This window comes from Vulpes lagopus, chromosome X (assembly GCF_018345385.1).
Source record: "Vulpes lagopus strain Blue_001 chromosome X, ASM1834538v1, whole genome shotgun sequence".
Taxonomy (NCBI): domain Eukaryota; kingdom Metazoa; phylum Chordata; class Mammalia; order Carnivora; family Canidae; genus Vulpes; species Vulpes lagopus.
Window position 1 is genome coordinate 14,429,757 of NC_054848.1, and position 17,244 is coordinate 14,447,000.

At 38.3% G+C, this 17,244-nt stretch overlaps 1 protein-coding gene across 15 annotated transcripts in view; it reads right to left on the reverse strand.

Annotated features, from left to right (window-relative positions):
* The window catches only part of SCML2 (Scm polycomb group protein like 2), a 98,079-nt gene that overhangs the window by 66,329 nt on the left and 14,506 nt on the right, over nucleotides 1-17,244 (reverse strand). For 2 of the 15 annotated variants that reach the window (XM_041742045.1, XM_041742060.1), the window contains exons 2-6: nucleotides 8,944-8,989; nucleotides 5,514-5,582; nucleotides 4,610-4,723; nucleotides 1,555-1,625; nucleotides 490-724 (exon numbers count right to left, since the gene is read on the reverse strand). In XM_041742045.1, the coding sequence (XP_041597979.1) occupies nucleotides 490-724; nucleotides 1,555-1,625; nucleotides 4,610-4,723; nucleotides 5,514-5,582; nucleotides 8,944-8,965 (511 nt within the window). In that variant the 5' untranslated portion in view covers nucleotides 8,966-8,989. The remainder of the gene's footprint in view (nucleotides 1-489; nucleotides 725-1,554; nucleotides 1,626-4,609; nucleotides 4,724-5,513; nucleotides 5,583-8,943; nucleotides 8,990-17,244) is intronic. The other 13 variants (XM_041742061.1, XM_041742048.1, XM_041742049.1 and 10 more) reach the window with 10 other exon arrangements.

Genomic DNA, 17,244 nt, shown 5'->3' on the forward strand with positions numbered 1-17,244 from the left:
ATTTAAGTGAAACTCTGTAACATATGGTACTGAGTTGATCTCTCATACATTCTCCACAGTAAATATCTATTTGCAAAAATGCCTAGAAGAGATTTCTAAAAGGCCACTTCAGGGACATCCACTTGGTTTGGTCAGTAAAGCATGTGACTCTTGATCTTGGGGTTGTGAGTTCAAGCCCTACATTGGGTGTAAAGATTATTTAAAAATCAAATCTAGGGCACCTGAGTGGCTCAGTTGGTTAAGCGGCTGACTCTTGATTTCAGCTCAGGTCCTGAGACCTGGCCCCATGGGCTTGGTGCACAGTGCAGAGTTGACTTGTCCCTCTGCATCCTCCCCCTGCTCATGTGTACTCTTTTTCAAATAAATAATAAAACCTTTAAAAACTAATATAAAATCTTAAAAATAAATGAGTAAAAGGCTACTTGAAACTTTTTCTACTGAATATTACATTAGTAAGAATATTTAATTTTAAAAACAGTTTATCCTTACCCAGTGGAGGCTGAAGTAAGTCCCCTTCCTTTTCACATGTCCCAATAGGCTGTATGTCTGGAGAATCAACAAGTCTCCAAAAATCATTTCTGTTGTCACTACCATCCAGTCTTAAACGTAGCCTGGCACCAGTAATTCCAACGACTGTGGCTATACATATTGAAGTCATATTGCGAGGGTCATGGGCTTCCAATTTCATGCCAACTTTGAAGTCATTAGCTGGTGGAACCTGGGACTGTATATATTACATATATGTATGTGTGTGTGTGTGTACCACACACACACACACATACACACAAATAAAGTTTTATTAAAACGTATCAACTGTAAGAAAAACAAATGGTCGGTTATGTTACCAGAATACCTGCAAAATGTTTTAAGTAACAGTCATGGCAGATAGTGAGCAAACCCTCTCCTTGGCTTGACATGCAGCATAAAAACACTGCTCACTGCTGGTCTCACTCCTCTGCCCACTCCAGGCAACCCAAATACAGTCTATAAAATGTACCCTGAGTGGCTTTCTAAAATAAGAATCTGATTAGGCCATTCCCCTTGAAAAAAACCAACAGGCAGCTCACCACTGCCTAAGTGCAAGTCCTCAGTACAGTTTAAAAGCTCCCACACCTTTAACCTTATTCCCACACTATCACCTTCACCCGCTTTGTGTTCCAGCCACCCCATGCCATCTCTCAACACTCAGGTTCTTTTACATCCATGTGCCTTTGCTTTGGATGTTCTCTCTGCCTGGAATATTTTTCTCCTCATTCCAACCATCTCAGATATCACCTCTTCTGTGAGCACTCCCAGTATAGAGTTATCATAGTTTTCATAATTAATTATTTACATGTCTGTCTTTCCCTCCAGATGGACAATCATAAGGGCTTAGTATACATGACACAGTAAATTCTTAATGAATGAATGCAAAGAAACCATCTGGCCCTTAAATGGCACTACTACAATCCCTTCATGTCCTCACACTGCTAGAACCTAACAATCACACAGACATCCCTCAACAAATTAAGAGTTCACATTAATATATTTAATATCTATAGAATTTTGACATACCTGTCTGAAACAGTCTGAAGGGGCACTCAAAGATCCAGTCTCTTTCAAGTAATTTTCCCAGTGGAAATCATCTGGGAAAAAAATATATATATACACACAAAAGAAAGTTTTTTTAGCAAATATAATATATATACTAACTCTCAGGAGTAAAATGGGACTTTAGCTCCATATCTCTCTAAAAAAAGACTTCCTAAAGAGTAAATTCAAATTTCCTGATCTGCATTTGATTATCAACATAGAAATAATAAGACAACTTTCTGATAACAGCTCTGATATAAATTACACTCCAGATCTTCTCAATGTAATGAAGAATTAGCACAATGATTCTAAAAATGTAGACTCTTAAGAACAATTGAAGGATTTTTTTATAGAGTAAGAGCGAATTCTACTCATCTGTCTCTAATATAAATTTACTCAAGGCAAGTGTATATTCAAGATCATTTCATCCCATTAATGTGAAGGCACTTCTTTGTTTTTTCATGGAGAACTAAAGGTGTTTAGGTATGTGATCTAACAGTCTTACCCCTGCAATGCTTTATGGAAAGAAAAAAAAATCTAAGAACCAGAGTGGCTTCTCAATTGACTATTAGATCTCCATACAGGGTATCAAGAATATGGTGGCAGAGCAAAGCAGTAAACCAGTCATCAGTACAGTCACTGATATGAATTACTTTAATGATCTATATTTTCTACAAACCCTTGCTGTCCTTTCTCTCACTCAGTCTTCGTGATACATTACAATGGTATTGAAGAAGGTCAGAAAGCAGTGTACTTTGCCTGGCTTGCACACTTCAATTCACTGTTCCAGTCAGACTGTCAAGACACTGAGAAAAAGACTTGATAACAGTATCAAAGGTACTACTAATTCATACAAAGTGTTTTTGGTTTTTTTTTTTAAATTTATTTTAGACAGAGCGAGAGAGTACATGTGGGCATGTGCACAAGGAGGAGGGGCAGAAGGAGAGAGAGAGAAGCAGACTACCAGCTGAGTGGGAAGCCCTTGTGGGTCTTGATTCCACAACCCCAAGATCATGACCTAAGCAAAAATCAAGAGTCGGACATTTAATCAACTGAGCCACCCAGGTGCCCCATAATTCATACAAAATGTAATTCTCATCAACCACTTATATTCCTGCTTAATTTCCTCATTATAAAAATATTGGGTTTGACAGTTTCCCTTCCTGGGGGAATTACCAGCCTCTTATATATCCTTCAAAGGGTAGAATGCTTATACACACATACACATACACACAAGTGGAGTGTTGTTAAATGTTTAACAACCAGCTCTCCAGAAAATATAAATTAAAAGCCTGACTGGTAGTGTTTGCAGATTTCTATGGCATAAATACTACCACCACAGCTAATCACAAGGTGACAAGGTGAAGTCAACAATTACAAAGCTAGGAAGAGATGTGCACATGTGGCTCTCACAAGCTGGTATGAGTCAGCTTCAGCATAGCACTGTATGTGTATGTATTTATATGTGTATATACACATATTACACATGGTATTAAGCATGTCATACATAACACTGTACACTCTGCTTTTTTTAACGATAAATCTAAGAGATTGTTCCATTAAAAAAATAAACTGGGTTTAATTCCACTTGCAGATGATATGAAGCTAACCCTACCACAGTGCTGAATGGCATGCAGCAGAATGTCAAGAATATGGGCTCTGAGGTCGAACCTGCCTTTTTCCAGTCTGGCTCTGCTTCTTACAAGCTATGTGACCTGAGCAAGTCATTTCAGTTTCTCAGCCTTAGTTCCTTCACCTACAAAATGAGGGAAAGTAATACATACAGTACAAGGTATTTTGAGAATTAAATGATGTAGCATACATATAAGTCACTGAATAAAAGGTATGGATTATCATTCTAAAACTAAAAAGTCATAGATGGATGTACCTAAATTTATTAATACTGGATAGCTTTGTCAAAAGTGAAAACAGTGGCACTTGGCTGGCTCAGTCCATAGAGTATGGGACTCTTGATCTCAGGGTCGAGTTTAAGTCCCACATTGGGCATGGAGCCTACTTAAAATAAAAATTTTAAAATATATATATTTAGGGGCACCTGGGCAGCTCAGTTAGTTAAGCATCTGCCTTCGGCTTAGATCATGATCCTAGGGTCCTGGGACTGAGCCCAAGTCAGGCTCCCTGCCCAGCAGGGCATCTGCTTCTCCCTCTCCCTCTGTCCCCACCCCCACCCCCACCCCACTTGTGCTCTCTCTCACCTACTCACTCTCTCTCTCAAATAAAATCTTTATACACACACACACACACACACACACATTTTTTAAAATGAAAACTGAGATCCATAATTCCAAAATTAACTGACCAGGATATTTCAGTGACCTCCTAAGCACTAACCTGACAATCAGGAAACCCAAGGTTCTAACTGAAGCTCTACTACACCATATGACCTTGGAGAGCATTTATAAAAGACCAGGGTGGCTCAGTCAGTTAAGTGTCCAACTCTTGGTTTTGGCTCAGGCCATGATCAGGTCATGGGGATCAAGCGCTATGTCAGGCTCCATGCTCAGCATAAAGTTGGCTTGGGATTCTCTCCCTCTCCCTCTATCCCCATGCACACACTCTCTCTCAAATAAAATAAATAAATGAAATATTTTTTAAAAAATAACAAAACAGGGGCACCTGGGTGGCTTAGTCGGTTAAGCATTCAACTCTGGATTTCAGCTCAGGTCATGATTCTTGGAGTCATAGGATCAAGCCCCATGTGGGGTTCCATGCTCGGTGGGGTCTGCTTAAGGACTGTCTCTCTCCTTCTCCCTCTGCTCCTTCCCCTGCTCATGCATGTGATCCCGGGGTCCTGGGATTGAATCCCGCAGCAGGCTCCCCACAGGTAGCCTGCTTCTCCCTCTGCCCATGTCTCTGCCTCTCTTTCTGTCTCTCATGAATAAATAAATAAAATCTTGAAAGAAAGAAAGAAAGAAAGAAAGAAAGAAAGAAAGAAAGAAAGAAAAGAAAGAAAGAAAGAAAGAAAGAAAGAAAGAAAGAAAGAAAGAAAAAGAAAGAATGATTCCATGGAGATTACCTCTATAGGCTGTCTTCCTGTAGGAACAGAAAGTCATAGGTGAACTACCCCAAGAGTGGGGCTGGCAGGACAGGTACCACAGATAAACAAGGGGCAAAAGGTTTGCCTGGAAAACTCGGATAAACACAGTAAGTTTGTTATAGTTATTTTATTCAGCTTTTGTGTGCATATGATTAATTTTCTTGTTTTCCTTAAGAGCAGGTACAATGCGTTAGAATCAATCTCCTGAGTCTCTGATGCAGTGCTATACACATCCTATTCCCAATAAGGAACTTAAAACATGAATTAATAACTCAAGGTTAATAAACATTTATTGAACATTTACTGTATACCTAGGCATTATATTAAATGCTTTACATTCATTTTCTTTATTTAATTACAACAGTCCCATGAAGTAAATAGTAGTATTCCTGTGCTATAGAGAAGAAAAAAGAGACTAAGAACATTGAGTAATGTGCCCAAGGTCAAAAGGCCAGTAAAGAATGAGGCCAGGATTCTAGAACAGATCTGTCAAACCTCCTAATAACTAAGCTTTCATCCAATGAACTATCTTTTGACTATCAAAAAAAATGATTTTCACGTTGATTCTAATATTAGAAGGGTTTTTATTAATAATCACATTATCATTTTTAATTGGTAATAAATGTCAATTATTAACTAGATACCTTTAATTTGGCAAAATTTGCATTGAAATGCATATTTTCTACTTTAATCACATACCAATTTATCTCTAAAATAAAACCAAAGTAAAATTTTCAAAATAAAATGTTTTTACCTTTCCTATTACTCAGGTTTTATATTTACAGGAGTTTGCTATACATAGACTATACTGAAAGCAGTAAGAGTTCATACTAACACTAAGTGAAAAGAAAAATACATTGTACTGAACTTCTTTAAAACCTACCATTTTGCACAGAGGATATACCTGAGTTTGGAGGTTTCTCCTGATTCTCCTTCTTGACATCCATTGAATCTAAAAAAAAACAAAGAAAATAGTCTGGAAAGCTATAGCAAAAGTCTAAAAGTGCTCTTAGAAAATCTATAAACTAGGGGCACCTGGGTAGCTCAGTTGCATGTCTGATTCTTGGTTTTGGCTCAGATCATGATCTCATGGGCTGTGGAATCGAGTCCTGCATCAGGCTCTGCACTCAGTGGAGAGTCTGCTTGAGATTCTCTCCCTCTGTGCCTCCCCCATTCATGCTTGCTCTCTCTCTCAAATAAGTAAATCTTAAAAAAAAAAAGAAAACCTACAAACTATTTTCTAATAAGACCCAGTTTTAATTTTATAATTAATATCCTCATTTTCTACATAGAATTTCACTTTCTAACATACTGTGTATCTTACAATTTGCTCATTTATTTTATTTGCTGTATCTCATTCCACTCAAATGTAAGCCCCAAAAGGGAGCTTGCCCCCCTTTCCCCCTCTCTAAAATTAAAAAAAATAATAAACTGCATGCTTTTAAGAGTTTAAAACATAAGAAGGAAGCTGGAATACAACATGATTCAAAAGACTACGCAGAGATTTTTGTCTGTACCAAGTTGAGGAGCTCCAATAACACTAGACCTCATGAATTTACAAATAACACATTCTGTCTATATATATATATATATATATATATATATATATATATATATAATGATTAATTTTTTAAAATATTATGCTGAAAAATTAACCATAATTCCTTAATAACATCAAATAAGCAGTCAGTATTCATATTTCACCAAATGTCCTATTTTAAGTGTGTCTCTTTGAATCAAGACCCAAATAAAGTCCATATATAGCAATGGATAATGTGCCTTAAGTCTCTTTTGATATTTATAGGCTCCTTTTCCTTTTCTTTCTCTTCTCCCTTCCTCTGGAAATGTTTTGATGCTGATGATGCCAGTTTAGTTTTACAATCTGGATTATACAGACTAGATCCTATGGTGCAGAGTTCTTTTGGTCCTTATATTTTCTATAAATATAAGGTGCTAGTGTTTTGATCCAGAAGAGTTTAATCATATTCAGATTTGGCTTTTTTGAGGAGGAGAGAAAAGACGATGACTTCACAGGTGGTGGTGTGTACTTCTCATAGAAGGCTCCTAATAATCTAGTTCTCTTTCTTTTTGTGATATAAGCAGCCATGGATGGCTATTGCCTGGATCCATTAGTTCATTAGTGGTTGCAAAATGAAGGTATTCTAATTTTATCATCCTGTTTTTATGTTTTTTTCAGACTTTATTTATTTGAAAGAGAGAGAAAGAGAGTGCACATGAGCAGGGAAGAGGGCCAAAGGAAGAGGAAGAAGCAGGTTCCCCACAGAGCAGGGAGCCCAACGTGGGACTAGATCCCAGGACCCTGGAATCATGACCTGAGCCAAAGGCAGATGCTTAACCAACTGAGCCACCCCAGGCACCTTCATCCCGTCTTTATTAGCCAGAAAACTTGTATATAAAAAAACCTCCCCTCTTCAATGAATTCAATTACCTGAGGTACATATCACATAGGAAAATCACAAGCAACACTTTATTTTTTCCTTTAATTTCTAATTTTTAAAATAATGGGTTGGATCCCAAGCAATCTCCACAGATTACCAGTTTTGTTTTGCTGTGTTATTATGAACTCAGGAATTTAACCATACTTAATGTGTTGACAATCTATCACTGTTTTACCTTATTGATGCCCAAGTTGTCAAATGACAAGCTTCTCAAAGAAGGGATCTATGAATGATACCAAGTGTACAATTTAAAGTAATAGATCTACTTTCTGGTTATGACTCAGTACCTCCTCAAGATAGTGAACATTTGAGATGGATATATAAGCTGCTTTCTATTTAATGACTTGACTAGTACAAAGAAAGTACACACTTATATTTACTAAATAATTCTACAATAAGATTTTCTAATAGGAAAGAAAATGAAACTGTAAAGGCATGGTCCTGCTCTAGAGAAGCTGAGAATCTAGTTACAAGATTACACAAACTATAAACATTTGACAAAATTGGGAACAGCAGAGGACAAAATTCAGCATTCAGCCACAGAAAAGCTCATAAGAGACACGGAACTTGAACTGGATCTTGAAAGAAGAACAGGATTTAGGATGCCAAAAGTGTGCAGAATCTATCATAGAAAAGAAAATACAAAAAAAAAAAAAAAAAAAAAAGAAAATACAGTTAGCTGACCCTTGAGAACATGGGAGTTAGGGATACTCATCACCTGCAGTCGAAAATCCACAAATAACTTTTGACTCCTCAAAATCTTAACTACTAATAGTGTAGAAATGGTTCATTTGAAAGTTTTTTCAAATTGTCATAAATCTCCAAAAAATTTCCCAATATATTTATCAGAAAAAAATCCACATGTAAGTGGACCCATGCAATTCAAACCCATGTTGTTCAAGGATCAACTATACAACTCAAAAGAGAGGGTGCAAATGAGTACACATATTCAAGGGACAGTGAGCAGACTTCTCACTAAAGCAAGACAAGACGAAGCATTTTTTTATTTTTATTTATTTGTTTCTTTCTTTCTTTCTTTTAGGGGGAAAGGGAAAAGGGAGAGGGAAGAGAGAATCTTAAGCAGGCTCCATGCCCAGCACAGAGCCCAATGCGAGGCTCTATCTCAAAACCCTGAGATCATGACCTGAGCCAAAATCAAGAGTCAGATGCTTAACTACCCAGGCACCCCCAGGATGAAGCATTTTTTAACCAAACATATTAGGGCTAGCAGATCTGGACTCTGATTTTTTTTTAAGATTTTATTTATTTATTCATAAGAGAGACAGAGAGACAGAGGGAGAGAGAGGCAGGATCCCACGTCTCCAGGACCACGCCCTGGACTGAAGGAGGCGCTAAACCGCTGAGCCACTGGGGCTCCCATGGACTCTGATTTTGACTCTGTCACAGATTATTTTATGACCTGTTCACTTAAACTCCCTGAGTGTGAGTTTTCTCACTTATAAAACTAGGAAGGAAAGACAAAATTATGTTTAATAGCTACTCAGTTCTGAAATTACAATTCTAAACACCTAACATCTTCTATGACTTTATTTCTAAAAGGACTTTTTTTTAAAGATTTTATTTATTTATTCATTCATGAGAGACACACAGAGAGAGAGAGGCAGAGACACAAGCAGAGGGAGAAGCAGGCCCCTCGCAGCGAGGCTGATGTGGGGACTTGATCCCGGGTCTCCAGTGTCACACCCTGGGCTGAAGGCTGCTCTAAACCGCTGAGCCACCTGGGCTGCCCTAAAAGGGCTTTTTTTTTTTTTTTCTTCAAAAAGTTCAGTCTACTAGAAGGTACTCGTTCCAAATGAATAACTAAAAATCTTATGTTTAGAAAGCAAATCTTACCTTCATTCACCGTTCGTTCCATGGTATCCTTTTCTAGTATTCTTTCCTACAAGGAGAAAGATTAATTAACGCCTCCCTTTAGCAGATTTCTGAAGGGTATTATTATTAGAAATCTGTTATAGAGTTATATCATTTATTTCTTTCCTTGAATAAAAATAAGCTCAGGGGGATCCCTAGGTGGCTCAGCGGTCTCTCATGAATAAATGAATAAAATCTTTTTAAAAAATTAAGAGTATCATCTAAAAAAAAGAGTTCAGAAGATTAGAAGTTGACAGAGGCTGGGAAAAGAGGGACTGGGAGAGTGACTGCTAATGGGTATGGGTAAGATGTCTCTTTTTTGGGGTGATGAAAATATTCTGGAGCAGCCTGGGTGGCTCAGCGGTTTGGCACCGCCTTCAGCCCAGGGCCTGATCCTGGAGACCCGGGATCGAGTCCCACATCGGGCTCCCTGCACAGAGCCTGCTTCTCCCTCTGCCTGTATCTCTGCCTCTCTCTCTGTGTCTTTCATGAATAAATAAATAAAATCTTAAAAAAAAAAAACATTCTGGAATTATATAGTGGTGATAGTTATACAACCTTGTAAATACACTAAAAACAACTGAATTGTAACACTTTAAAAGGGTGAATTTGGGGATCCCTGGATGGCTCAGCAGTTTGATGCCTGCCTTTGGCCCAGGGCATGGTCCTGGTGTCCCGGGATCGAGTCCCACACTGGGCTCCCTGCGTGGAGCCTGCTTTTCTCTCTACCTGTGTCTCTGCCTCTCTCTGTCTGTGTGTCTCTCATGAATAAATAAATTTTTAAAATCTTAAAAAAATAAAAAATAAAAGGGTCAATTTTTATGGTTAAGTGAATTAAAAAGAGCAGATGGTAAACTGGTAGAGTTGGGATTCAGTCAAGGCCTATCCCAAAACCCACTTAAGCCCATATTATGGAGCAGTAGAAGAGTCATGACCATGTTGGTAAAACTTGTAAAAACTGCAAAAGTCAAGTCTTCTAACAAGACAATTACTTGTTCAAAGATCTATGTATTGTGAGTCACTAATTGATTAACTCAAACTTTTCCTGTATGTCCTCAATATGCCAGGCAATCTACAACGATAAATAATACACTGTCCTTGTCCTCCAACAGCTCCATCCAGTCAGAAACAGGCATATGAATAAACACAATATGAGTTCTATTAAAGAGGTATATACACAGAAATATTTAATATGGCAATAGAATATCCACCTCTCATTATTCTCCCATTACTCACAGGTGTACCTGTGGTCAGACCATGATTATGTGTACAATGCAAGGTAATTTCTTATTTAAAAGAAGGTTGTGGGGTGGCCTGGGTGGCTCAGTGGTTTAGCACCACCTTCGGCCCAGGGCGTGATCCTGGAGCCTGGGGATCGAGTCCCATGTCAGGCTCCCTGCATGGAGCCTGCTTCTCCTTCTGCCTGTGTCTCTGCCTCTCTCTCTCTCTCTCTCTCTCTCTCTCTCTGTCTGTCTCTCATGAAAAAATAAAATCTTTTTTAAAAAATAAATAAATAAAGGAAGCCTGTGATCTTAGGGTTGTTGAAGCCGGGGGAGAAATGGGATAACTGGCTGATGGGCATTAAGGAGGGCACATGATAGGATGAGCACTGGGTATTAAATGCAACTGATGAATTACTGAAAACTACATCTAAAACTAATGATGTACTATATGTTGGCTAATTGAATTTAAATAAAAACTAAACAATTAAAATAAAGGAAGCCCATGGAGAACACATTCATTACGCCACCTAGAACACCTTCTGTATCTCTGACTCAACAGACTTAAATTCAAGCCAACATCTCCTCAAAACTTGCTCCTTCTGGCATTTTTGTTTCTTCTACCAACACACTACTCTTCTAGGTACTTGGCATTTAAAACCCCAGGCATGACTGAATGTGTGAGGTTCTCTTCTTTCATTCACATATTCAGCCAACATTTACTCTCTCATTTCTCTTTCCTCTGGCACTGATTTATACACTCATTAGCTCCTGCCTGGCCTGATACTGTAGCCACCTAACTCCTCTTGCCACAAGGGTCTTTCTCCAACCTACTCAATACATATCAGATATGGGCTAAGTTGCTGGGGTGCCTGGGTGGCTCAGTCAGTTAAGTGTCTGCCTTCGGCTCAGATCATGGTCCCAGGGTCCTGGGTTCGAGCCCTGCATCAGGCTCCCTGCTCAGCGGGGAGCCTGCTTCTCTCTCTGCTTCTCCTCCTGCTTCTGTGCATGCATTCTCTCTCTCTCTCTCTCTCTCTCTCTCAAATAAATAAAATCTTTAAAAAAAAAAAAAAAGATATGGACTTTCTGCCCAAACCACCTACCTGCTTCAGTAATTTCACTGACTACCAAATTGAATAAAAAATTTTCTGCTGGGCCTATTTAAGGCCCCTCACAATTTCAAAGCCACCTGAATCTACCACCTACACCTATCCTGTGGCCTAGCTCAAAACTCATCATGTTGTTCTATCTGCATGATACCCTTCCTTCTGCTGCTTCTTGAAATCCTATCCATCCTTTAAGATGACATAAATCCCACCACTTTCCTAAAGCCTTTCTTGTTCCTTTCTACATTACCACCATCTGTTTCCAGGTGTGATATAGTCATTTATTTAACAAATATTTACAGAATTCCTATGTGCTTGGTGCTGTTGTGGATAGAAGATACACAGTCTACTACAAAAGAACTTGGAAATCTAGTGAGAGAGACATATTAACAAATAATTACCGAACAAAGAATAAAACCCAAGCTCTATTAAGAGAGGTAAAAGTGGTGCTCTGTGCAAAGACACAAAGCACAATTAACTGGGAATATAAAAGAAGCCTTTTCAAAAGGAGTGGCACTTGAACTGATCCTTTAAAGAAGAGTATTTCAATAAGCAGAGAAGACAAAGAAAGGAATTTCAGGCTGAAGACACAAAATAAAAAATAAATAAATAAATAAAAAGGAAAAAAAAGACACAAAATGAGCAGACACTAAAGAGGCTCCTGCCTCCTCTACTTGATTATGAAATGCTAGAGTTGCTCAGGTTCCTTCTGGGCTCTCATCTCCCTCTGCAGTCTCTCAGGACCCATGCCTTCAGGAGCCACCCACATACATAAATGACTCACAAAGCACAACCTCCCCTTTTGAGATATCAGCCCTGAAAGTCAGATTAGAATAATCAAATGAGGGCAGCCCAGGTGGCTCGGTGGTTTAGCGCGCCTTCAACCCAGGGCGTGATCCTGGAGACCTGGGACAGAGTCCCACGTCGGGCTCCCTGCATGGAGCCTGCTTCTCCCTCTGCCTGTGTCTCTGCCTCTCTCTGTGTGTCTCTCATGAATAAATAAATAAATGAAATCTTTTAAAAAAATCAAATGAATTGAATATTCAATACTACTGTGAGTGAGGATGTTTTCAATTAAAGACCACAGCCAAGTGGCTAAAGGAAAAAGACAAAATGAAATATATAGAACGTGCTGAATTGAAGCAGAAAGTAAAGGGAGATGAAGGAGTGAAGGCACTGACCAACTCTAACCAGAGGGCAAAAAGTTGTGAATAACATTAAAATAAGTCCCACTACTTACAAAGGGGCTCAGTTGAAAAACTGAGGGATGGGTCACACATCAAAGGTATACCTAGGTTTCTATGCCCTTCTCTCAAATCTCTAAACCATAACTGAATTCTTGATCTCAAGTGTTATCAGTTGCTCCCATTAGTTGAATAAGTAATCTTGTAATCCTAGAAGGTGAAGATATATGTATAGAGATGATTAAAAGTAAATCTTTGAAGACTTAAATAAATAAATCCATGTACCATGCACACAAATTTCTTAGATAGACATAAAAATGTACTAACCATAAAAGAAAATATTAATAAACTGGATTTAATAATTTATCCAAAGGCAATATTTAATCAAGATAGAGTGATATTGCACAAGGACTGACATATAGACCAAGGACACAGAATAAAGTCCTGAAAGATGCACATATATATGGTGAATATTTTTTTTCTTTTTTCTTTTTTTTTTTTTTTTTTAGATTTTCAACACATACACACACCCACATACAAAAAAGATTGTCAATACAAGTGCCAAGGTAATTTAATGAAGAACGGATAGTTTGGGGATTTTTTTTCTTTTTTTTTAACAAATGGTACTGGAACATTTTCATGTACCAAAAAAATGAAAAACAACACTTACTGCAGAAGTTAATACACAGAGGCACCTGGGTGACTCAGTCGGTAAAGGATCTGCCCTCAGCTCAGGTCATGGTCAAGCCCCACATCAGGCTCCCTGCTCCTCCCTCTGCCCCTCATCCAGTTTGTGCACATGCACGTATATTCTCTCTCTCTCTTTCTCTAATAAGTATTTTAAAAATACCCAGAAATAGGCCCTCAACTCTATGGTCAACTAATATTCGACAAAGCAGGGAAGACCATCCACTGGAAAAAGGACAGCCAAGTGCTGGGAAAATTGAACAGCCAAGTGCAGAAGAATGAAACTAGACCATTCTCTTACACCATACACAAAGATAAACTAAAAATGGATGAAAGATCTAAATGTGAGACGAGATTCCATCAAAATCCTAGAGGAGAACACAGACAACACCCTTTTTGAACTTGGCCACAGTAACTTCTTGCAAGATACATCTACAAAGGCAAGAGAAACAAAAGCAAAAATGAATTATTGGGACTTCATCAAGATAAAAAGCTTCTGCACAGCAAAAGAAACAGTCAACAAAACTAAAAGACAACCTACAGAATGGGAGAAGATATTTGCAAATGACGTATCAGATAAAGGGCTAGTATCCAAGATCTATAAAGAACTTACTAAACTCAACAGCAAAGAAAAAAACAATCCAATCATGAAACGCCCAAAAGACATGAACAGAAATCTCACAGAGGAAGACATACACATGGCCAACAAGCACATGAGAAAATGCTCCGCATCACTGGCCATCAGGGAAATACAAATCAAAACCGCCATAAGATACCACCTCACACCAGTGAGAATGGGGAAAATGAACAAGGCAGGAAACAACAAATGTTGGAGAGGATGTCAAGAAAGAAGAACTGTCTTGCACTGTTGGTGAGAATGTGAACTGGTGCAGCCGCTCTGGAAAACTGTGTGGAGGTTCCTCCAAGAGTTAAAAATAGATCTGCCCTACGACCCAGCAATTGCACTGCTGGGGATTTACCCCAAAGATACAGATGCAGTGAATCACCGGGACACCTGCACCCCGATGTTTATAGCAGCAATGTACACAATAGCCAAACTGTGGAAAGAGCCTCAATGTCCATCGAAAGATGAATGGATAAAGAAGCTGTGGTCTATGTATACAATAGAATATTCCTCAGCCATTAGAAACAACAAATACCCACCATTTGCTTCAACGAGGATGGAACTGGAGGGTATTATGCTGAGTAAATAAGTCAATCAGAGAAGGACAAACATTATATGGTCTCATTCATTTAGGGAATATAAAAAATGGTGAAAGGGAATGAAGGGGAAAGGAGAGAAAATGAGTGGGAAATATCAGTGAGGGAGACAGAACAGGAGAGACACCTAACTCTGGGAAATGAACAAGGGGTAATGAAAGGGGAGGTGGGCAGGAGGATGGGGTGATTGGGTGACAGGCACTGATGGGGCCACTTGATAGGATGAGCACTGGGTGATATGCTTTATGTTGGCAAATTGAACTCCAATTTAAAAATAAATAAATAAATAAATAAACAAACAAACAAACTATATTTGCAAATCAAAAAAATCACCTCAAGTGCTTATCTCTCCTTATTTTTTACATCTGGACATTTCCTTTTCATATTCTATGATGTGGCTGTACCATAATTTACCTAAGTCCTTATTTATACGCATTAAGGATGTCTTCCATTTTTCTCTTACTCTAATAAAAAACATCACCATGAAAAAAGCTTTTTTAATAAAATAAAGGCATAATTTGCAAAAAAAAAAGTTAATACACAAAAATTATCTCAATAAAGATCATAAATCTAAATGCAAAGCCTCCAACTATAAAACTTCTAGAAGAAAATACAGAGACCTTGTGACTGACTCTAAGTTAGGCTATGACTTCTTAAATATGACACAGAGAAGCACAACACACCAGAGGAAAAAAACTGATATACTGGATTTTATCAAAACAACTGCTCTTCAAATGATACTGTTGAGAAAAGGATAAGCCGCAGAATGGGAAAAAATATTTGCAAAATATGTATCCAATAAAAGATCCAGAATACATAAAGAACTCTCACTCAATTCTTAAAGAACTCAATTTTTAAATGGTAAACAGCCCTATATAACCATAATTGGGGGTGCCTGGGTGGCTCAGTCGCTTAGGCATCTGCCTTTGGCTCAGATCATGATCCCAGGGTCCTAGGATTGAGTCCCACATTGGGCTCCCTGCTCAGCAAGGAGTCCGCTTCTCTCTCTCTCTCTCTTTGCCTCTCCCCCCACTTATTCTCTCTCTCTCTCTTTTTCTCTCTCTCTCAAATAAACAATAAATAAAATCTTTTAAAAAAACATAATTGGCAAAAGATTTGAATGGTGCCTTTGCTAAAGAAGATACACAAATAGCCAACAAGCATGTGAAGCGATGCTCACCATCATTAGTACTTGAGGAAGCACAAATTAAAACCACAATGAGATACCATTACATAAATGGCTAAAATTAAAAAGACTGACAATACCAAATGTTGATAAGGATATGGAACAACTAGAACTCTCATACTCTGCTGGTAGGTATAAAATAAGTAAAGACAGAACTTTCTTAGAGTTAAATGCAATGCAAAAATCCTTTTTTTTTTTTAAGATTTTATTGTATTATTTATTCATGAGAAACAGAGAGAGAGAGGCAGAGACATAGGCAGAGGGAGAAGCAGGTCCCCTGCAGGGAGCCCGATGTGGGACTTGGTCCCCGGACACCCTGGGATCACAACCTGAGCCAAAGACAGATGCTCAACCACTGAGCCACCCAGGCGTCCCAACAACGCAAACACTCTTAACTTCAAAATCAGTGCTTTGGAATCCAAACCACTTATTTTAAAGGTACAACCACAGACCAAGGAATAAAATAAACACCACTTATCCCCAGATAAAGACAAGAAGAATTCCAGATCCCTTTAGTTTGAGATTAGCCATATTAGATAAGATCAACTCTTTCAGAGTTTGGAAACTTTTCCTTTTCAATTATCATAGTCATTCAACACCAGTGAGCAGATGTATCTCTTGTGAAGTCCAAAGTCATGCCAAATAAAGCCTTCGATACACAAAAAGAACTCGAACTGTTTATGAGGGCACAAGTCAGTGACTCAATAAGCTTTCCCTTTCAGTCCTCATGGTGTTAAAGTGCAGTGAGTTGTTTGAAGACACCATTCAGACTCTCTTAACCATAGAGAACAAACTGAAGGTTACCAGAGGGGAGGTGGGTAGGGGGATGAGTGAATAGGTGAAGGGGATTAAGGAGTGCACTTGTCATGATGAGCACTGGGTGATGTATGGAACTGCAGAATCACTATATTGTACACCTGACACTAATATAACACTGTACATTAATTATATTTGAAAGGAAATAAAATGAAATAAAATTTTTAAAATGTGAGCTTGGTAATTTAAGGATTCTTTCAGGGTCACAATAAAATTAAAATTATTTGTCCTAAACATTCTTCTTTCACTATAGACAACTTTTATTGCTTTCCCTCTTAAGCCATGTAGTTTCCATGTTTCACTATGCCAGTAATGTTAAATGAAACAGTCTTCCCTTTAAGAGAATATAACCTGGGGCACCTGGATGGCACAGCCAGTTAAGCAACGGACTCTTGGTTTTGGCTCACATCTTGAGCTCAGGGTCATGAGATCAAGTTCCATATGGGGCTCTGTGCTAAGAACCAAGTCGGCTCGAGATTCTCTCTCCCTCTCCCTCTGCCACTCACTCCTCTGTGTTCAAGGGTGCGCACACACTCTGTCTCTCTAAAATAAATAAATACATTTTTTAAAGAGACAGAAAATATGACCCTGGTCCTGTTTTTATTTCCTTTATATATATTCCACAGCACCCAGAACAGTGCTAAACACAAGGTAGATTCAAACTGAATACCTGAGTGAATATCTACCAATCTTTAATAAAATATTTCTTTTCAAATATTCTGAAATTCATATATTTCATTGATTTGTTTTTCCCTCCTGATTCTCCCCAATACTTCTACTATCAAAGGTTTATATTTGGCATATACAAATGCATAAATTCTTTTTTCTTTTTCTAAGAGAGAGAGAGGGGAATGCCTGGGTGA